The sequence below is a fragment of the Hibiscus syriacus genome, unplaced genomic scaffold (genome assembly GCF_006381635.1).
Source record: "Hibiscus syriacus cultivar Baekdansim isolate YM2019G1 unplaced genomic scaffold, ASM638163v2 tig00116982_pilon, whole genome shotgun sequence".
NCBI lineage: Eukaryota > Viridiplantae > Streptophyta > Magnoliopsida > Malvales > Malvaceae > Hibiscus > Hibiscus syriacus.
This window is the reverse complement of record NW_024063505.1, coordinates 1,219,132-1,237,276: the sequence shown is the minus strand read 5'-3', so window position 1 is coordinate 1,237,276 and position 18,145 is coordinate 1,219,132. Positions and strand designations below refer to the sequence as shown.

General features: G+C 32.9%; 1 protein-coding gene across 1 annotated transcript; it reads left to right on the top strand.

Annotated features, from left to right (window-relative positions):
* Positions 1-12,482: 12,482 nt before the first annotated feature.
* On the top strand, positions 12,483-17,398 carry LOC120192840 (delta(14)-sterol reductase-like). The gene is made up of 13 exons (XM_039195554.1): positions 12,483-12,619; positions 12,713-12,830; positions 12,921-12,991; positions 13,523-13,579; positions 14,030-14,121; positions 14,603-14,650; positions 14,834-14,954; positions 15,049-15,095; positions 15,763-15,844; positions 16,319-16,395; positions 16,482-16,601; positions 16,926-17,000; positions 17,093-17,398. Exons 1-13 carry the CDS (start codon positions 12,572-12,574, stop codon positions 17,244-17,246), a joined length of 1,110 nt encoding a protein of 369 aa, XP_039051485.1. The 5' UTR covers positions 12,483-12,571; the 3' UTR covers positions 17,247-17,398.
* Positions 17,399-18,145: the final 747 nt, after the last annotated feature.

Below are 18,145 nucleotides of genomic sequence, written 5' to 3'. Positions count from 1 at the left end.
CTATCAAATACTGAAAAATATTTATTAAATATATTTTCTAACTACTCGATATAGTAAAATAAAATAATATTTTTCAAAAAATATTTTTCAATTATTAAACACACCCTAAGTTTGATTAAATGACTAGCCCTAAGTTTGATTAAATGACTAACAACGGAGAGAGGTAGAGACTAAGTTTGATTAAACGACTAGCGACGGAGAGAGGTAGAGAATCGGGGATTGGCTGCGTTAAAGATTGGATAAACTACAAAGTTGGTCACTTTTGTTTTAATTTTATCAAGTATGATCACTCGATTCAAAAAGCTTAATTTGTAGTCATTTTCATTTTGTTTTAATTAAGATATGATCATTTTTATTTTGTTTTAATTAAGATATAATCATTGAAACGTTAACCTCCGTTAGTTTGATGATGTAACACGTTAGTAAAAAAGTTTAATTTTTACTTTAACTCCTGAACTTTAGATAAAATAATAATTATGGACCATTTTATAAATTCAAAGTAATTTAGGAAAAATATTCTAATTTACCTTTTTTAATATATTTTTCTTCTTCCCCTAGCTTCCCCACTTACACCGCCGTCGCAGGAAATCGGATCGAATGGGTAACCTTCATATTACCATAATAAAAAACCTTCATGTAACCATCTAAACCAACACTAGAGTCCTATCTTCCTTCGATTCATCCCACAATTTTCCTTCCTAAATCTTCCTACACAAATTGATGTAATAATTTTATTATGACTTTCTATCGAATAAAATCCTCCCGCCACCAACCAAATCTCATATCTTCACAAAATTCCCACCAGCAGTTGCAATTAACCCACCCAAAGGCAAATAAATTTTGAGTTCCACTGGTTCACTTACAAAATCGACTTCGAATGCTCGACTCTAACAATTCAAACCTTAACAGTATAATCATAAGAACTAGTAACATACAAATCGGAACTTACTGAACTACAATCACCGCACCGAATATAATCCTTATAGCCCATCAAATCCAAAATCACGCTTTCCCCAGCAACATCCCAGAATTTAACAACATCATTGCCACATTTAGAGAGCAAATGAAGCTTATCGAGAATCGAATACTTAACGAACCGAACCGGGCGGGTATGAGACCAGAATCTACGAAGTGAGGTCTAGGTTTTGATATTGAAAACTTGGATGAGACCGGAGAGATCAGAAACGGCTAAGAGCAGGTCGTCAGAACGAAAGGAAAGAGCATAAACTACGTTGGAGAATGACGAGATGGTGGATGAAGGTCAAACGTCATCATCTGAGAGGGAGAGAGGAGAAAAGGAAACGGATGCGGAGATGGTGGCAGCGAAACGGTGGGCGGAGAAGGGGAGAAGGAAATGAAAGAGATATAAGAGACAAGGTAGGTTAGGGATTTGAGTGGACTTTAAAGAAGAAAAATATATTTAAAAAAAAGGGTAAATTAGAAAACTTTCCCTAAATTTATGTAATGGTCTTTAATTAGTATTTTATCTAAAGTTTAAGAGTTAAAATAAAAATTAAACCCCTTTCACTAAAGTGTCACATCAACAAACTAATGGAGGTTAATGTTTTAGTTATCATACCTTAATTAAAACAAAATAAATAAAACTAAAGTGATTACAAATTAAGTTTTTTGAATCGCGTAATCATATATTTATAAAACTAAAATAAAATTAATCAACTCTGTAGTTTACCCTTAAAGATTCTACTATGGGCTTGATTAAATTATAATGAAATTTGTTCAATTTGAAATAAAAAGTTACGGGCTAATCAAAGGGGTTATTAAATAAAAGAACCCTAGATTATTATTGTTTTGAATAGTAACACCTCCCTAGATTTTTTTAGAAAAATGACCTTAAACTGCCCATGTAGGACTAACATGTGTCCTAAGAAACGTGTGGTAATGTCTCGCGTTGTACAGAACACAAGGTACATCCGAGGTGGATGCACTTTTTGTAGAATGATATTTAATATTGGTATTAATGACCTCACATTATGCAGAACACGAGGTTTACGAGATATCGAACCGTCGCGACGGAATTTATCACGAGTGGTATTCAACCTACCTCTCATACTGGAAAATGTGAGGTATGTTGTTCGCCAGCCCAAATCGCAAGCTCTTATAGGCATATTTGAGTGGTATTTTCGGGTATTTAATCTCAAAATTTTCGTAATTTATAAGATTAGATGCGTAGTATTGGAATTTATTTTTCAGTTGAGGTCAATATCGAAACATACGAGATATTATAAGGGTTAAAAATTGCGTTGAAAATGGTTCCAAAGTTTGTTTTGTGCATGAAGAAAATGCTAAAATCGTTTGATAGACATATTTAAGGGGGGTTTTTGGATGTTTTATATGAAAATTTTCATAATTTATAAGATTACAAGCTTAGTATCGTAACTTATCTTTCAATTGAGAGTAATATTGGCATATACGAGACATCGTAAGCGGGGTAAAAATCACATTAAAAATGGTTCTAAAGCTTGGTTTTCTACATGAAGAAGAAGCTAACATGGCTTCATAAGCATGTTTGGGGCAAAGTAAAAATCATATTGTTGTAGGATAACTTAAATAAATTAATAATTACAACATAATTAATAATTTAAACAAATTTTAACATTATATTCGATTTGATGATATATAAATTTCATGCACAAGGGAAACCATGGGTTCTTCAATGGAGCACGCCACCAGAAGAGGATGCCCCTTTAGAAACAATAAGTTTCTCGAGAATTTTAGGTTACTTGTGTTGAAGAAGGTTCATGTGAAAGGTGGGTTTGATAGAGAGTGAATTAGGCGTAAAAATGGAATTCAGAAATCATACCTACGATTGCAACATCATCTTTGTCCTTCCAATAACTTGTTGTTTGGATCTACAGCCGGTTTGATAGAAGAAGAGGATGCTTGTTTAGAAACATTAAGTTTCTCAAAAAAGTAGGTTACTCGTGTTGAAGAAGGTTGAAGAGATCGGCTAACATGTTTGATGGATAGAGAGTGAATGAGACACCCTCTAACAATTTTGTTTGTTTAGATTAACGGTCGGTTGAGGATTCCGCCAAAAGAGAATGCATTTTGAGAAATGATAAGTTTCTCGAGAACTGATGACCACGTATGTTGTAGGAGTTCGTGTAACACCCTAATTTAGGGGCTAAATTTTAGAAATTATTAAATATTAGATTTAATTGGTATTTTGGAAGAAAATGAGGATTAAATTGTAAAATTTTAAAGTTAGCAGACCATTTTAGAAAGTGCAGGAAATTCAGTGGCTAAACTCATGATTTAACCATTTTCCTTTTTGAGATAATTATAAGTTCTATCCCCCGTTAGTTTCCAGAGGATTTTTTTTCCAGTTTTTCCTTCCCCTCAACCCTCCTTTGATCTCTGATTTACTCATCGTCCGACGTCTGTTTGACGAACCGAAACCATCATCGTGTTAGATATCGACCGATGAACAAAACCCCTCAAACCTTTCGTCGTGAATCGTCGTCATTCGTCATTAATTTCAGTTCGAAGTATCGTCGGTTTTTAACTCAATTTTCGTTGGTTTTCCGTCGATTCACATCGATCCGGCCATCCGTTTTCGATACCTCCCACACCATCATGTTCCTTGCATCGTTCCGAGTACGCCGATATCCTCCGTTTCTTCATCGTCACCGGCGCATGGATGGGTGAAAAAGTCAAAGTTTTCGATGTTTCGGAATCGAGCTCTCTGCCGTTCAAAATTGTGAACCGAGTTTGGGTGATATTTGTGTAAAACTGTTGACCGTTGACCAGCGTTGACCGACGTTGATTTTTTTCGGGTACGCCTATCCTGATATTTTTTGACGTCCTGAGTTTGATTCCGCAGTCCGTTTTTCAAAATTCAGACCCGAAAGCCTCGAAATTGTCAGTCAAACTCGTTGACTTTGACTGAAAAGTCAAAATTTTTGAAAAAGTCATATTTTATGTTTTTGACGTCCCGAATATGTTTTTGGGGTCCGTTTCTCCAAATTTGAACCCGGTAAGCTGTTTTTGACTGATTTATCACCCGATTCGATCCCTTTTTTGGAATTAAGCTCTATTTTTTTATGTAATTTCTGTTGATATGCATCTGAGGAATTATTGGAAGTTGATTTCAAGATCAAGAGCGTTCAAATGGAATTTACTGGTCAATTAGTATGACACAGAAATCGAGATAATACATTACTATCTCTTTATGCTTTATAGAACATGTTGGAAATGGAAAAATGTATGGATGTATATGATTGGACTATTATGCCTGTTTGTTTATGGATGGAATCGAATCGAATACGGTTAAAGCGATAAATTATGAGAACACTTCAATTAGGTAAAATTACGAAAAGACCCTTATATTGTAAAAAGACAAGAATTGACTCTGGGAGGTGAATAAGAAAACTTTGGTTTTATCTGTATGATTAGGTAATTTTTATATTTTGGTCCAAATACGGTATAAAGTCAGTAATTGAAAGTAATTATGATGGTTTGTACCATAAATTAGAAGTGGTTAAGGAAAAGTTTAAGTTTCAGAGATTATTTGGAAAAGCATTTAACTCTAGGATCTCTAAATTCTATTTATCCTTGTTAAGAGTTTTTATACCGAAGTTACCTGGTTAAGGAATTACAGAAATGCCCTTGAGAGGTAAAAATAATCTGAGTTGACTATGAATGAGAAAGAACCCTGAGAATTCGTTCTTAAATTGATAAATTACTGATTTAATTGTTGAGATCCTATTTTTGTATGGAAAATTCCTGATAATGCGTTAGTAATTTCTGAGGAGGCAATTGACTTGGATATCTCCGAGTTAAGAATAAATTATTGATGGTGCTCTTTTGACAGAATTGTACGAAATGACTGAAATAAATGATAAGTTTGAATTTAATAATAAGATAAGATGGAATGAAATTATTGTAATACAATGGATCTATGAAATGACCAAACTACCCCTGGTATGGAAATGACCAAGAATATCACCAAACTCAGGAATGATTGGATATCCCCAAGCTCTGAAATTAATGGAATAAAACTGAGCACCAGAATAACCAAAATACCCTTATGACCTAGACTAAGTAGAGGTATATGACTAATTAAGAAATTCAAATAAACATAGGTGTTGTACTACCCTTAAAAGTAGTGGAACACAATTTAAGTGAGTAGATCAACCCTAAACTTATATCAATACATGAATGACATAGATATTACTTGAATGCGTGTTTGTCTTCTCAAGTTTGGCTCGATGATAATTTTGAATGTATTCAACTCGGATCAACTCTAGATCGCATTCAGTACTAAGAATTGGATATTTGTTCGACAAATCAACCACGAAGATCGAACTGGATTAAACAGAAGTACAATATGTATCCGAAATTCAGAAACGTCTGAATTACTCTAGAAAACTCCGAAGTAACTAAATTGTGCTTGACTATTAAATGAACTAAGTAATCTCAATGACTGAGGATTAAGTAAGTGATTTGGATAAGTCTGGAAACTCTGATGAGTTTACATAGTGTACCATTACTATGGGTAATGAACCAAAAATCAAGTACGTCAGCATTTCCTGATATCTTTGAAGTGACGAAATGAAATAAAGACCATTGGAAGATTCATTCAGTGATGACTCAAAGATGATTTATGAACAATAATTATTGGTATTAAAGAGTGGATATCAGGAAAGAAAACGAATGGACCGGTCAACATGCATTGGTTATGGGAGTTGTTCAGCTTGAATGATTTCAATAATACGATAGATCGACACAGACTATTAAGGTTCTGAATCTTCGTTTCTCCCTTATCAGCTCAAATCACTCCAGTTATATCTGAACATGTAAGTAACTCAAATGCAAAGGATTCTGAATACCTCTGATTATTGACTAATGTAATCACTCTCCGTAAATCTGAATCTAGAATTTATTTCGTATAAAGGTTCCTGAACACTTTTTTGATACACATGAATCATGATATGATTTTAAAATATCAACATTAAATGTCGGATTAGATCAGTTAGCAATCGATTTCCTTCAATAGGACCTCGTTCATGGAGTCCGATCAAATTTAATTAGGTCATGTTATCCAATCTGATAACTATCAAGTGTCTCTGAGAAAAACTTAGATATCCTAGTGTGTTCCACATGTATTACCTGACGATTTTATATGTTTTTAAATAAGTTTCACCGAAATTATTGATTTACTGGTTTATGAACCACGACAACATGTTATATGTTTTCTGTTTACGGTTTACACCGAAAAATATGAATTATTCATGATTTATGACATCATGGAAACTACTGATTTTATGAACGATAATTACTTGAAATATGTTATCGGGTTTCCTGTTTTCACTGGAAAATATGATCTTAATAAATCACATATTGAATATTTTTATGAGACAATATCCGATGTTCTGAATACAATTTATTTTGATATCTGATTTACCACATATTTCTGATATGGTTTCTGGTTATAGTATTTTTGTACCTGATTTCTAAATATGAAACATTTTCATATTTTAATGGATTCATTACTGTTACAACAGGTTCCTTTACTGTGTGCAAGGGTAAGCCTTACAGTTTCCCCAGGTCCCTTTGCTGTTTGCAATGGTAAGCCTTACAGTTTCCCCAAGTTCCTTTGTTGTGTGCAAGGGTAAGCCTTACAGTTTCCCCAGGTCCCTTTGTTGTGTGCAAGGGTAAGCCTTACAGTTTCCCCAGGTTCTTTTGCTGTGTGCAAGGGTAAGCCTTACAGTTTCCCCAGGTCCCTTTGCTGTGTACAAGGGTAAGCCTTACAGTTTGAAAAGTTGTTTTATTTATGCATACTGATAAATCATTTTATAAGTTACATGTTTTAATAAAAGTTTTAAATTTTTTGAGATTTTTACAATGGGTCGCTTCGGTGGCCCTAATGTGATACTCCAGATCAGATCAGGTTACCCACATCGGTCTGAGGGGGTTACAGTTCACGTTTTGTACAACGCGAGATGCTGACGTGGTGAAAACCTCATGTTTCTTAGAACACAAGTTCACCAGAGATTCCTGACATGGCAGCACCCCTAGCGTACAAATTTGTTTTTACATGTTAATCCCCTCGCGTTCGGGAAGGTGCGTGATTTTATAATAAAAACATCTATAAATATGAACCATAACCATATTGGATATATAGTTTCGTAAAAATATTAATGGCAAGATTTTCTGCAATTGTGTTCCATTCGAGAACTTATTTCTACACTTTATTCAATGTCAAGATCAAGAAAAATGAGTTATATGATTTGATTTCAATAGAGCTTAAAAAATTTACAACGTGATATATGTCTTCGTTGCAAGTGAAACTTCCCGTTATTAAGCCCAACCCTGAAGCACATTACATGTTAACCATATCAAATACAAGCGACCTTCAGAAGATGTTTAGGGATTACACACCTGTTGGTGGTATGAACATCGAGTTGGCTGTAAAATTTGAGGAAGAAACGGCTTCATCAAGTAACGTAGAAGCAATTATGTTGTCACAAGACCAAGAAGACGATGAGGCAATTTTGTAATGTTATGCCCGTAAACGTCGGGAGAAAGAACAAATAATTGAGGAACTTAACTTAACATCAGACATTTCTACATACTACGAAGACACGAAATCAGAATCATCTTCTATTTATTTCAACTAATAGGAACATTGTGTAATTTTTTTTATATTTATAAATTAGTATTTAAATATTTGAGTATTTCAACTAATAAGAACAAAGTATTTATGCATCGAACCAAAAAAAACTAATTAGTATTTAAAAAATAATTGAGTATTAATAATTTAAACTTAATTGATATAATAATACTAGGAGTCAGATTTCTGACATGACAGGGACCTCATGTTGTACAAAAAGCGAGTACCATAGAGATTCCCGATGTGGCAGAGATTCCTGACATGTTAACACCTTTAGCGTACACATCTGATTTGAAAATAGGCCTCACATTTGACAGGACACAAGGTTAATGAAATTTATTTTCCTATAAAACCAATTTGAAAATCATGTTGGACATATATCTTCGTAAAACATATTTAATGGCAAGATTTTAAACTGAAACTGTGTTCCACTCCGGAACTTATTTCTACACTGCCTTCAACACAAAGAACGAGAAAGATGAATTATATGATCTGATTTCAACGAAGCTTAAAAAATCTACAACACGACAAATGTTTTTTTGCAAGTGAAAGTTCATGTTGATGAACCTGGTCTTGAAGCACATTACATGTTAACCTTATCAAATGAAAAGGACCTTCGGAAGATATTTAGGGCTTATAAACGTGTCAGTGATATGAACATTGAGTTGATTGTAAAATTTGAGGGAGAAACATCTTCATCAAGTAACGCATAAGCATCTCGATTGTCACAAGACCAAGAAGACGAAGAGCCAATTCTACTACATTACACCCGTAGACCTTGGGACCAAGAAAGAAAAGCATATTCATCATCATCTTCATCGGACATTTCTACAGAATACGCAAAAGCATCTTCTGACTCCATGTAGTTCTTTTTTTATTATGTTTATCAATTACTATTTAAATAAGTATCATGTTGTTCAAGGATAATTTGATTGATATTTTGAAAATTTGATCTATCAAAACTTAATTAATAATTTAAAAAATTAGAACATTATATTCAAATACTATTTAAAAAAAAGAAACTGGAGTTTGATTAACTAAAAAATTTACAATAAGGTTTTTCAAACATTAAATATTTTTTCATTTTAAGAAAAAAACTAATGATGCTTATGTCCACCTGTGTCGCACCGTAGTAGACGACAAGTCTGACGAGGATTCCTATGAATCAATCTATCACCACCACCATCGTTTTCGTCATTATCGTCATCGCCATCTAAATGTTCAGTACCACCACTGCCAGTAGGACCAAGACCGGTACAAAAAATGCTCTACAGTGGCGTGTGCTCAACACTACCGGAGTCAAAGTCTGTTGTCAATGATTGAACAAATACAGATGGAGGTGACGGATAATACAGTCCAAATGGTGCAGGAAGGCAATGGGAAGGGAGAACGACCATCAGAAATGAATGAAATGCATCGAAGAAATAACCTTCCATTGAAGGCGTCATATGTTGAAATGCTCAATAAATCAAGTGAGTGAATGTATGTGGTGTTAGCAGTATCTGATGCTCTACAGGTTCCTATGTCATTCTTGATGATGAGGTTGGAGTGTGTTTTCTTCTACTCTAACTTGATTCCCCTCTAGCACCACATTGCGTTGGGGGACATTGCATCGGCAGATGGTTTTGGGGAGGCACATAAATTTCTCGTGCTTGTTCCTCCTCTGTCAGTATATACGGCTTCTTATTTTGTTCATACCACAACATATAATCAATTGAAACATTGTAGTTGAAGATGGGTTCAGAAACAAGAACCCTATATAATCTCATCATCCACTACATCACTCAGTCCCCATGATGCATCTCCCAATCAACCTTCGTCTTACCCTGTCACGTTACACAATACAATGCATCCAAGTCTGATGGTGTTAGCGGAATCGTTTGGAAACAATTAAATTGACGTAACACACGATCGATAGGATGCCACTCGACTATCTCATAGACTATCAACAAGACCTTCGACATCCAAACGTTTGAACTGAGACCTATTTCAGCCAGAGTACATGATCTAATCGCATCATCATTTTACAAAACAAATATTTTTAAACTAAGTTAGATAAACTCGAATTAAAAATTAATATTTAAATTACAATAAATTTTATAAAATAATTTACCTTGTTTGTTATCTTATCGATCAACAATCTAAAATCAGCCAGAGTTCTTGTTAGGTGGGCGTGAGTTAGTGTAACAGTCTACCTATCATTCATATAATAAAATATAATTATTTATAAAACACACAAAAACATATAATAATTTAAATATATAAACATAGTTTATTATTAATTACCTCTAAAGTAGTGGAAATTCAAATAGGGTCGAATGTGTAGGAATCGGTTGTAAAAATGACATTCAAAACTGTGCCCACGTTGGGCGTACCTTGCTTTCTGTATAACGCGAGACATTACCATGTGTTTCTTAGAATGCGAGTTAGTCCTACGTTAGAAGTTTGAGGTCATTTTTCTAAAAACTCTGAGGAGGGGTTATTGTTAAAAAATAATTTATGGGGGGGTTTTATTTAATAACCCCCTAATCAAAGCACAAAAATAAAAGATCATGAGTAAAATTGATAGAAGTTATAGGGATTGGAGGTCAATTTTTTTGTTATTTTTTAATGAATTAACAAAAAAATGTTACCAAAGGGGTTGAAAATGAACAATTCAAAAAATATAGTGACCGGTTATAAGCTAATAAAAATAAATGGACTAAGTTCACATAAATTGATAGGTTAGGGACTATCTTTAAATGTAACCAATATAAAATAACATGGGTTAAATTGAAAAACGCTACAAACTATAGGGCTAAATTCATGATTTCACATTTTAAAACAGGTTTAACAGAAAAATTAACCAAAGGACTGAAAATGAGCCATTAAAAAATTGACCAATTATAAGCAAATAAAAATAAAAGAAAATAAATGACACAACAATATAATAGGGAACGAAAGTTGAATTTGGATGGATTGGGAAGATAGGTCATCATTAATTGATTAATTAATTTTAGCCCTCATTTCTACGGCAAGAAGCTTAAACGATAATCAGTTCAAGAATCTAAACGATTAAAGGCCACTTACTATCTTAACTGCCACGATCTCAAAACGCATGGATATAATTAGATTGGGTAAAACTCGACTCAATTTTTTTTATTTTTTTAATTTTGAGTTATTTGAGTCGGATTATTCGAGTCAACTCGAATTATCAATTCAGTTTTCGAGTTCCAGTCGAGTTAAAATTTTAAAATTTTGAGATACTTAAAAACTGAAAATTTGACTAAGTATTTTGACAGTTTTATGATTTAATTCATGATTTCATTATTCTTTCAATTTCTCCTCCATTTTAATTCAATTTTTTTTTATCAAATTTGAACCACATGCTCCTAAACCATCTTAGAATACGCATGTAATTTCAATCCCTTTTTTATAACAAAATTTATTTTTCAATTTAGTTCCTCAATTTTTCATAATTTTCTTATTTCTTCAATTCATCATTTATTTAAGTTTATTTTTTATCAAATATAAACCACATTCTCATATACCACAATGGAATACCTATGTAATTTTAAATCTTATTTTTTTTATTAAAAATGTACTCTCTCTTTTTTACTTAATACCTTAACTTTACATTTTACTCAATTTGATCTTTTAAATACAATTGTTTTCAACTTCTTTATTCTTATCAATTTTTTGACTAATTTATATTATCATCAATATTGCACCCTCAAAATATTTTCTTTAAAATATAATATTATGAATATATTTTTTTAATCTTAAATTGTATTTGATATATTAAATAACATTATAATGTGAAATATATATATATATCTTATATGGTTAGAGAAAGTAAAAAATTATATATAATTATAAAAAACTAGTATAAAAACTTGAATAACTCGACTCAAAAAAGTTTAAAGTTAAGTTCGTATTGTAAAATACGACTCATCAACTTGAATAACTCAAAAAAAAATTATTCGACTTGATCGAATGATCATCTCTAAATATGAGAAGAAATATATAATATAATGATATATTCTAGTTTATTAAAAAATTAAAATTATTACTTAAAAATAATAAATTAATCTTATCCTAACAAATAAGAAATCTAAAAAAATAAAAACAAAATTGACTCATAAATTAAAAATTAGGGTAAAGTTCACAAATAGTTCCCAACGGTACTATTTTGTTGAGTCATTCAATTATTAAAAGTTTTAAAAATAGTCCCCCAACTATAGGGTATTATTTTATTGAGTTCTATAACTATTAAAAGTTATAAAATGGTCATCCAACTATTCATATATTTCAAACTCGTCATTTTTTATTTAAAAATTGATGGCCTTCTAAGCTAGACATTAACATGCCGATTGATATATAATAAAATTATATATTTTAATGATGTTTAGTGATACCACTGTTACTCTCTAACAATGGTTCAACGACATAATATTTTAAGCATTGACTAGACATAATATAAACGAATAGTCGATTCATAAAATACAACTCAAACGGTCCTGAGATCATATTTTATTATCTCGATCAATAGGTTAACATCCAACTCAAATGACCGACCAATTTTTTGACGCAAAAGGACAAATTTAAAATATAAATAGTTAAATGATCATTTTATAATTTTTAATAACTGGAGGACTCAACAAAATAAAACTCTATAATAAAAAATATTTTATAACTTTTAATAATCGAGATACTCAACAAAATATAGTATATAATTAAAAACCATTTCTATACTTTATCCTAAAAATTAAATGATCAAACTATAGATTTAGTCGTAAATTACCAAAATATAAATAAAAAGTTAACTTCTCGAGGGTAAGTGAACTTTTCAACACTCTTTAAACAGAAGCGCAGCTTAGCAAGAGTAGAGAGAAAAAAACTTACAGCAGAGCTCAAAAGTTTTGTAAACCAGATTCAACACTCATCAACAGAAAAATGGATCTGGGTGTTCTTCTACAAGCCTTAATTCCCTCTTGGAACTCTGTAACCAACAATTTCCACCAAGTCTCCTTGTTTCAGTACAATTTAGTTTTTTTGAAAATTATATATAAAAAATTATTCTCTCTTTTTTTCTAGGTTCTTGTATTGGTAATATTCTTTGCTTACTTAGCTGTTGCTGGATCCATATTACCTGGAAAACTTGTTCCTGGAGTCACTTTACAAGATGGGTCTCGTCTCCATTACCGCTGCAATGGTCTGTTTATATGCTGATTACCTTTAGAACAGTTTAATTTTTGATTCAATATGATTTTTTTAATTGATATTTTTTCCCAATTGTTAATAGGATTGCTAGCACTTCTTTTGTTAGTTGGACTTCTTGGGGTTGGGTCTAAGATGAATTTCGTATCACCCACGGTATTTGTATACTTGTCTTTGGTTGAATGATATTTTATTAAGCTTCTATTTGTGTATATTGTTAATATTGGTATGCGGAAAAGTGCTTCAAGTATACTTTTCGGATTGCCCTTTCAGTGAATTTTGGTTTAGATTATAATGCAATATACTGGCCAATTGAGGCCAGAATTTAACTCCCATCACCTTGAATGTTGAAGATATGGACCTTTCTTTTTCCATTCCCCCAGATTTTTTTTATGGATTCACCATTTCTGTATATTTAGAGTGATTTGAAGGGCATGCACCAGAACTGAATGGCTTGGGATTTATATGTCTACGGTCATATATTGTTTCATTTCGCATTGTATATTATTGAACTGCTAACCTGGACATATTGCTTTTAAAGTCTGCAAGCAAGCGATTTGAGATATTCTATTTTTAATTTTAAATGATGCCTTTATTGAGATTTAAAACAGTTCAAAATTTTACATTGGGTGTTTTATGCACACTAATGCGACTGCATTTACGTGTGCTGTTATGAAACGATTGCAGGTAATATCAGACAGAGGACTTGAGCTGTTCTCAACAACTTTCATATTCAGTTTTCTTGTAAGTTGCTGTCAGTTTCCTGATAGGTTGTTCTAGGCATACAGTAATCCTTTATTTGCATGAAGTACTGCAAACTACTGATAGAACTTTAGGAGCATTCATATATGTAAATTGATCAAACATGCGGAGATCATCTCCATGTGTAAATGGATTGTTTATGTTTTTAAATCTTGAGACTTCTCAACCTCTTGGGTTGCTGAGATCCTCCCCATACAGCGACATTATCAAACATGCGGAGATCATCTCCATGTGTAAATGGATCACTTCAAGACTTTGGCACAGTTTATTGTTGCATAGGATGTAAAGTAGCCTCTGAATTGTAACTATAGGCTATTGTTTATACTTTAGACTTCTGTGTTTCCATTTTTTTCCTTGGTTCGGAATTACTATTTTTTCTTCTTCTTTTCTTTAATTTGTCTTTCCACTTACCATTCTGTCCCTGTTTTTCAGACAATGGTAGTACTCTATGCTGCTGGTTGCAGGTCATGCAGTAAAGGTTCTTCATTAGAGCCTCACATCACCGGAAACCTGATACATGACTGGTACACTAGTTAGCAAGTAACATAAATGTTTTGTTGTCCGTTCTTTTAGCTGCTTTTACGACCTGCATGAAAAGAGTTTTTATTTTCCATCCTGCATAATTTCCTTCATTTATGATCTGAAGTCCCTTGAAAAATAAATTACTAGGCTTCTTATAATCATGAGATTTTGAAACCCTTCTTGTTTTGGTACTTGATAGGATAATTTGCATTTATCACCTTCATCTTATACTTATTTACCGTCGTTAAATTACTATGGATCTATGTTTCTGTAATAAATACAATAAATTGATCCTTTCTCATCATCTATCATATCACCCTTCATTTCGTATTTAAGTATTGTGTGACTTTGAAAATGATAGATTCAGGTTTTGTGTTCTTTGATCTATTTCAAGTCTTTCTACTTACTTTTCTTTGCTGCCTTCTGAGAAACAGAAAATGCCAATTGTAATCTTGATATTTATGCCTTTATATTATTTTATAGGTGGTATGGGATACAGCTTAATCCTCAGTTTATGGGTATTGATCTCAAGTATGTGATTTACTTTTCGATTTTGTCCACATGTTTTTTGCTTCATAAGACTAGAGCTGTCATTCCTTTGCAAAATTAGATTGATTATTTGGTATCTTGGCTGTTTGACCTCTTTATACTATCTGTATATCTATTCCATGATGAATATATTCCTTTTTACTGATGAGGTAATCATCTCCGTAGATTCTTCTTTGTTAGAGCTGGAATGATGGGATGGCTACTCATCAACCTATCGATTCTTGCAAAAAGTGTTCAAGACGGCTCTTTGAGTCAATCAATGATCCTCTACCAGTTATTCTGTGCGGTAATCTGGTTGTTCTAATGAAGTTGCTGAGAATATATCTGACATGTTTTATACCAAATCTAAGTAGCTTTTGTTTCATATGTCTTTGTTCCAGATATACATCCTTGATTATTTTGTTCACGAGGAGTACATGACCTCCACGTAAGTTCCATTACCCTTATGTTAAAGTTATTGTAAAATAATCATTCTTTCCTCGGACTCATGCAATAAGAGTTATACTTCTCTGTACATTAGTTCATTGTACAATCTGTTAAGAGTTAGGTGGATAATAGTTAGAAGTCTGTTAATCATCCTATATAGAGGGACATTCTTTGTATTCAAGAGTCAGGCTTTTGTTATAAAATAATAAAGTTCTGTTGATGTTTCTTATTCTTCTTTAAATCTTCTTTTAGTTTATTGTTAAGCAACTGTTACAATGCTTCACATGGCTTCTGGTGAAGATTCTAACACATGCAACTCATTATTCTGATTAAATGTCAGAGATGGAAATCTATTCTTGACCATGTCTCTCAGTAAGGTCATTGTTCTTCATATTAGTTTAGACCTGGCAATCCCTGTATTAATACCATTTTATGTATTTTAACATGTCAACAATTCTGTATTAATATCATTTTATGTATTTTGATAAGTTAACAATTCGTGTTACATAGATTTTGACACATTTTCTGTATTCTTGTTTTATTTGTGTCATTTCTTTGTGCATACTTGTCTCCTGTCCTTTGACCGATTTATTTAAGGTTGTTGATTTGGCCATTTCTATGTGAGAAACTCACTTAATTGACCCATCAATATTTGCTTCTGTTAACAGCTGGGACATAATTGCTGAGAGGTTAGGATTCATGCTGGTGTTCGGTGATCTCGTGTGGATTCCTTTCACTTTTAGCATCCAGGCATGTAATAATGACTTAGAAAAAAAATATCAGCAAGTTGCACTGGTCTCACTGATCTTCATAATGTCATGATCATGAACTATTTTAGAGAAATTTTGAGACCTGTGAAAAATAAATGGAATCACCGTATTCCTTCCAATTTGGGGCATGTGAGAAGCTAATTTGTAGCAGTTTCCCCGTTTATTATTATTGCTGGTGTACTGTGGATCAACAATTGATTTTTAATTTAGAAATGATTTGTGCAAAAGAAACCAGTACTTGCAGTGAAAAGCATGTTATCAATTCAGCTTGAGGATACACTAGGTGCTTTGTATCAAGAAAACGATAGAATTTATATTTAATCTCTCTCTAATTTTTCTACTGATGGTTTTTTCTTCATGGATAAATTTGTAATAAAATTACTTGCATTCTGTATCAAGAAAACATTATCAGTTTCAAGTTCTGGTAAATTTCGCATCTTCACCTTTGCTATAGGGTTGGTGGCTTTTGAATCAGAAAGTGGAGCTGACAATGGCTGCTGCAATAGCAAATTGTTTTGTTTTTCTAATTGGGTAACTTTCTTCCAGCATGTGGGATATATTTTCCCCAACTCGTGGGAATTTTTACCGCATCTTAATCAGTCTCTTTGAATTGGCAGGTATCTTGTATTTAGAGGAGCCAATAAGCAAAAGCATATTTTCAAACAGAATCCAAAAGCACTTATATGGGGTAAGCCTCCAAAGGTTATAGGGGGAAAGCTGCTTGCTTCGGGATATTGGTAAGATTCCAATCATTATTCCCTCTACTCATTTACATGATTGCATCTAAGAATTAGTCTAATTTTTCAAAAACCGGACATGTTTATGATCATTGTTGAATGTGTTGTCTAGTACATTTGTTTCTGCGAGTCTTTGTCAATGAATGTGTTATATATAACATTTGTTGCTGTGAGTCTTCGTTGGGGTATAACTGTATAAGCTTCAAAATACAACCTTTTCACTTACATTATTATACTAATGCTATCGACATTTCCGAACATAACCAAATATAACCCTCCAACTATCTTTTCTCAAGTGATGCTGATGCTTGTATTTCTTCAAAGGGGAATTGCAAGGCACTCCAATTACCTGGGGGATTTGTTGCTGGCTTTGTCCTTCAGTTTACCTTGTGGAATAAGGTAACTTTCCGAGCAACTTGCCTGATAAGCCGATGGAACGTTATGTTTTGTTTGACTGTTTTATAAACCCCTTTCCCATGTTGTTTTTGCAGTTCCCCGATTCCGTACTTTTACCCGATTTATCTGTTCATTCTATTGGTATGGAGGGAAAGGAGAGATGAAGCCCGATGCGCAGAGAAGTACAAAGACATATGGGCTGAATATCGTAGACTTGTTCCATGGAGAATATTTCCATATCTGTACTAGTCACAAATTGGTGCAATATTTGCCTTGCTGGATTTATCTTGTGTCATGAATGTAGCTTGAATATTGGATTAGTTGCCAAACTATGTTACATGTCGAATATCAACTGGTTTGTTTGATCTTTTAAGAAGTTTTTGCGTGCATTTGGAGGGTCAGGGATCTTTTCTGTATACTAGTGATATGAGTAAGATACAAATACTTCAAGATAAAAGATAAAAAAACTTCGACGAATAAGTGTTTAAATTATACTCAAATATTTTTTTTGAATAGTAAAAGAGGCTAGTGCCAATACATGAGGTCTTTATGCGACTTAAGGGGGTCTAGAAACATTTCTAACTAAAATTCCCAGCAAGCCAATAGGGGTGAATCGAAAATCAAGAGACATCTCATTAGGGTCGGTCAACTTTGCCATGAAATCAGTAGCCGCATTTGCCTTGTGACGAATCAGAATGAAATCAATATGATTCGTTCGAAATCACTAGACCATGCAAGCTTTAAACCTTCGTAGACAACCTAGAACTTAACATGAAGTATTGAGGATAAATCAAAATTCTTATTATAAGTCATGGTAAAATCACCTGAATGATCTCGTAATTCTCCACCAGCCGCCTCAATGTTTGATACAAGAGAGACCACCGTCAAGTTCAGACATCCAATTTGGAGGAGGTTTCCACTCAACAGATTCAAAGGGAGCAGACCTGGGGGTTATTTTATTACATTTTAACCGTTTACATTCGTAAAATAATCTGACTTGAATGTTAATTTCCGTAAAAAAAAAAGTCATTTGTTAACATTCATTAAGGATATAGTTTTTTTGAACTTGTGAACATTCAAATAGTAACGGATATAAACAGAACAGATTCAAACTTCAGATCTTTGAATAGTAAATGGACACCATAAAT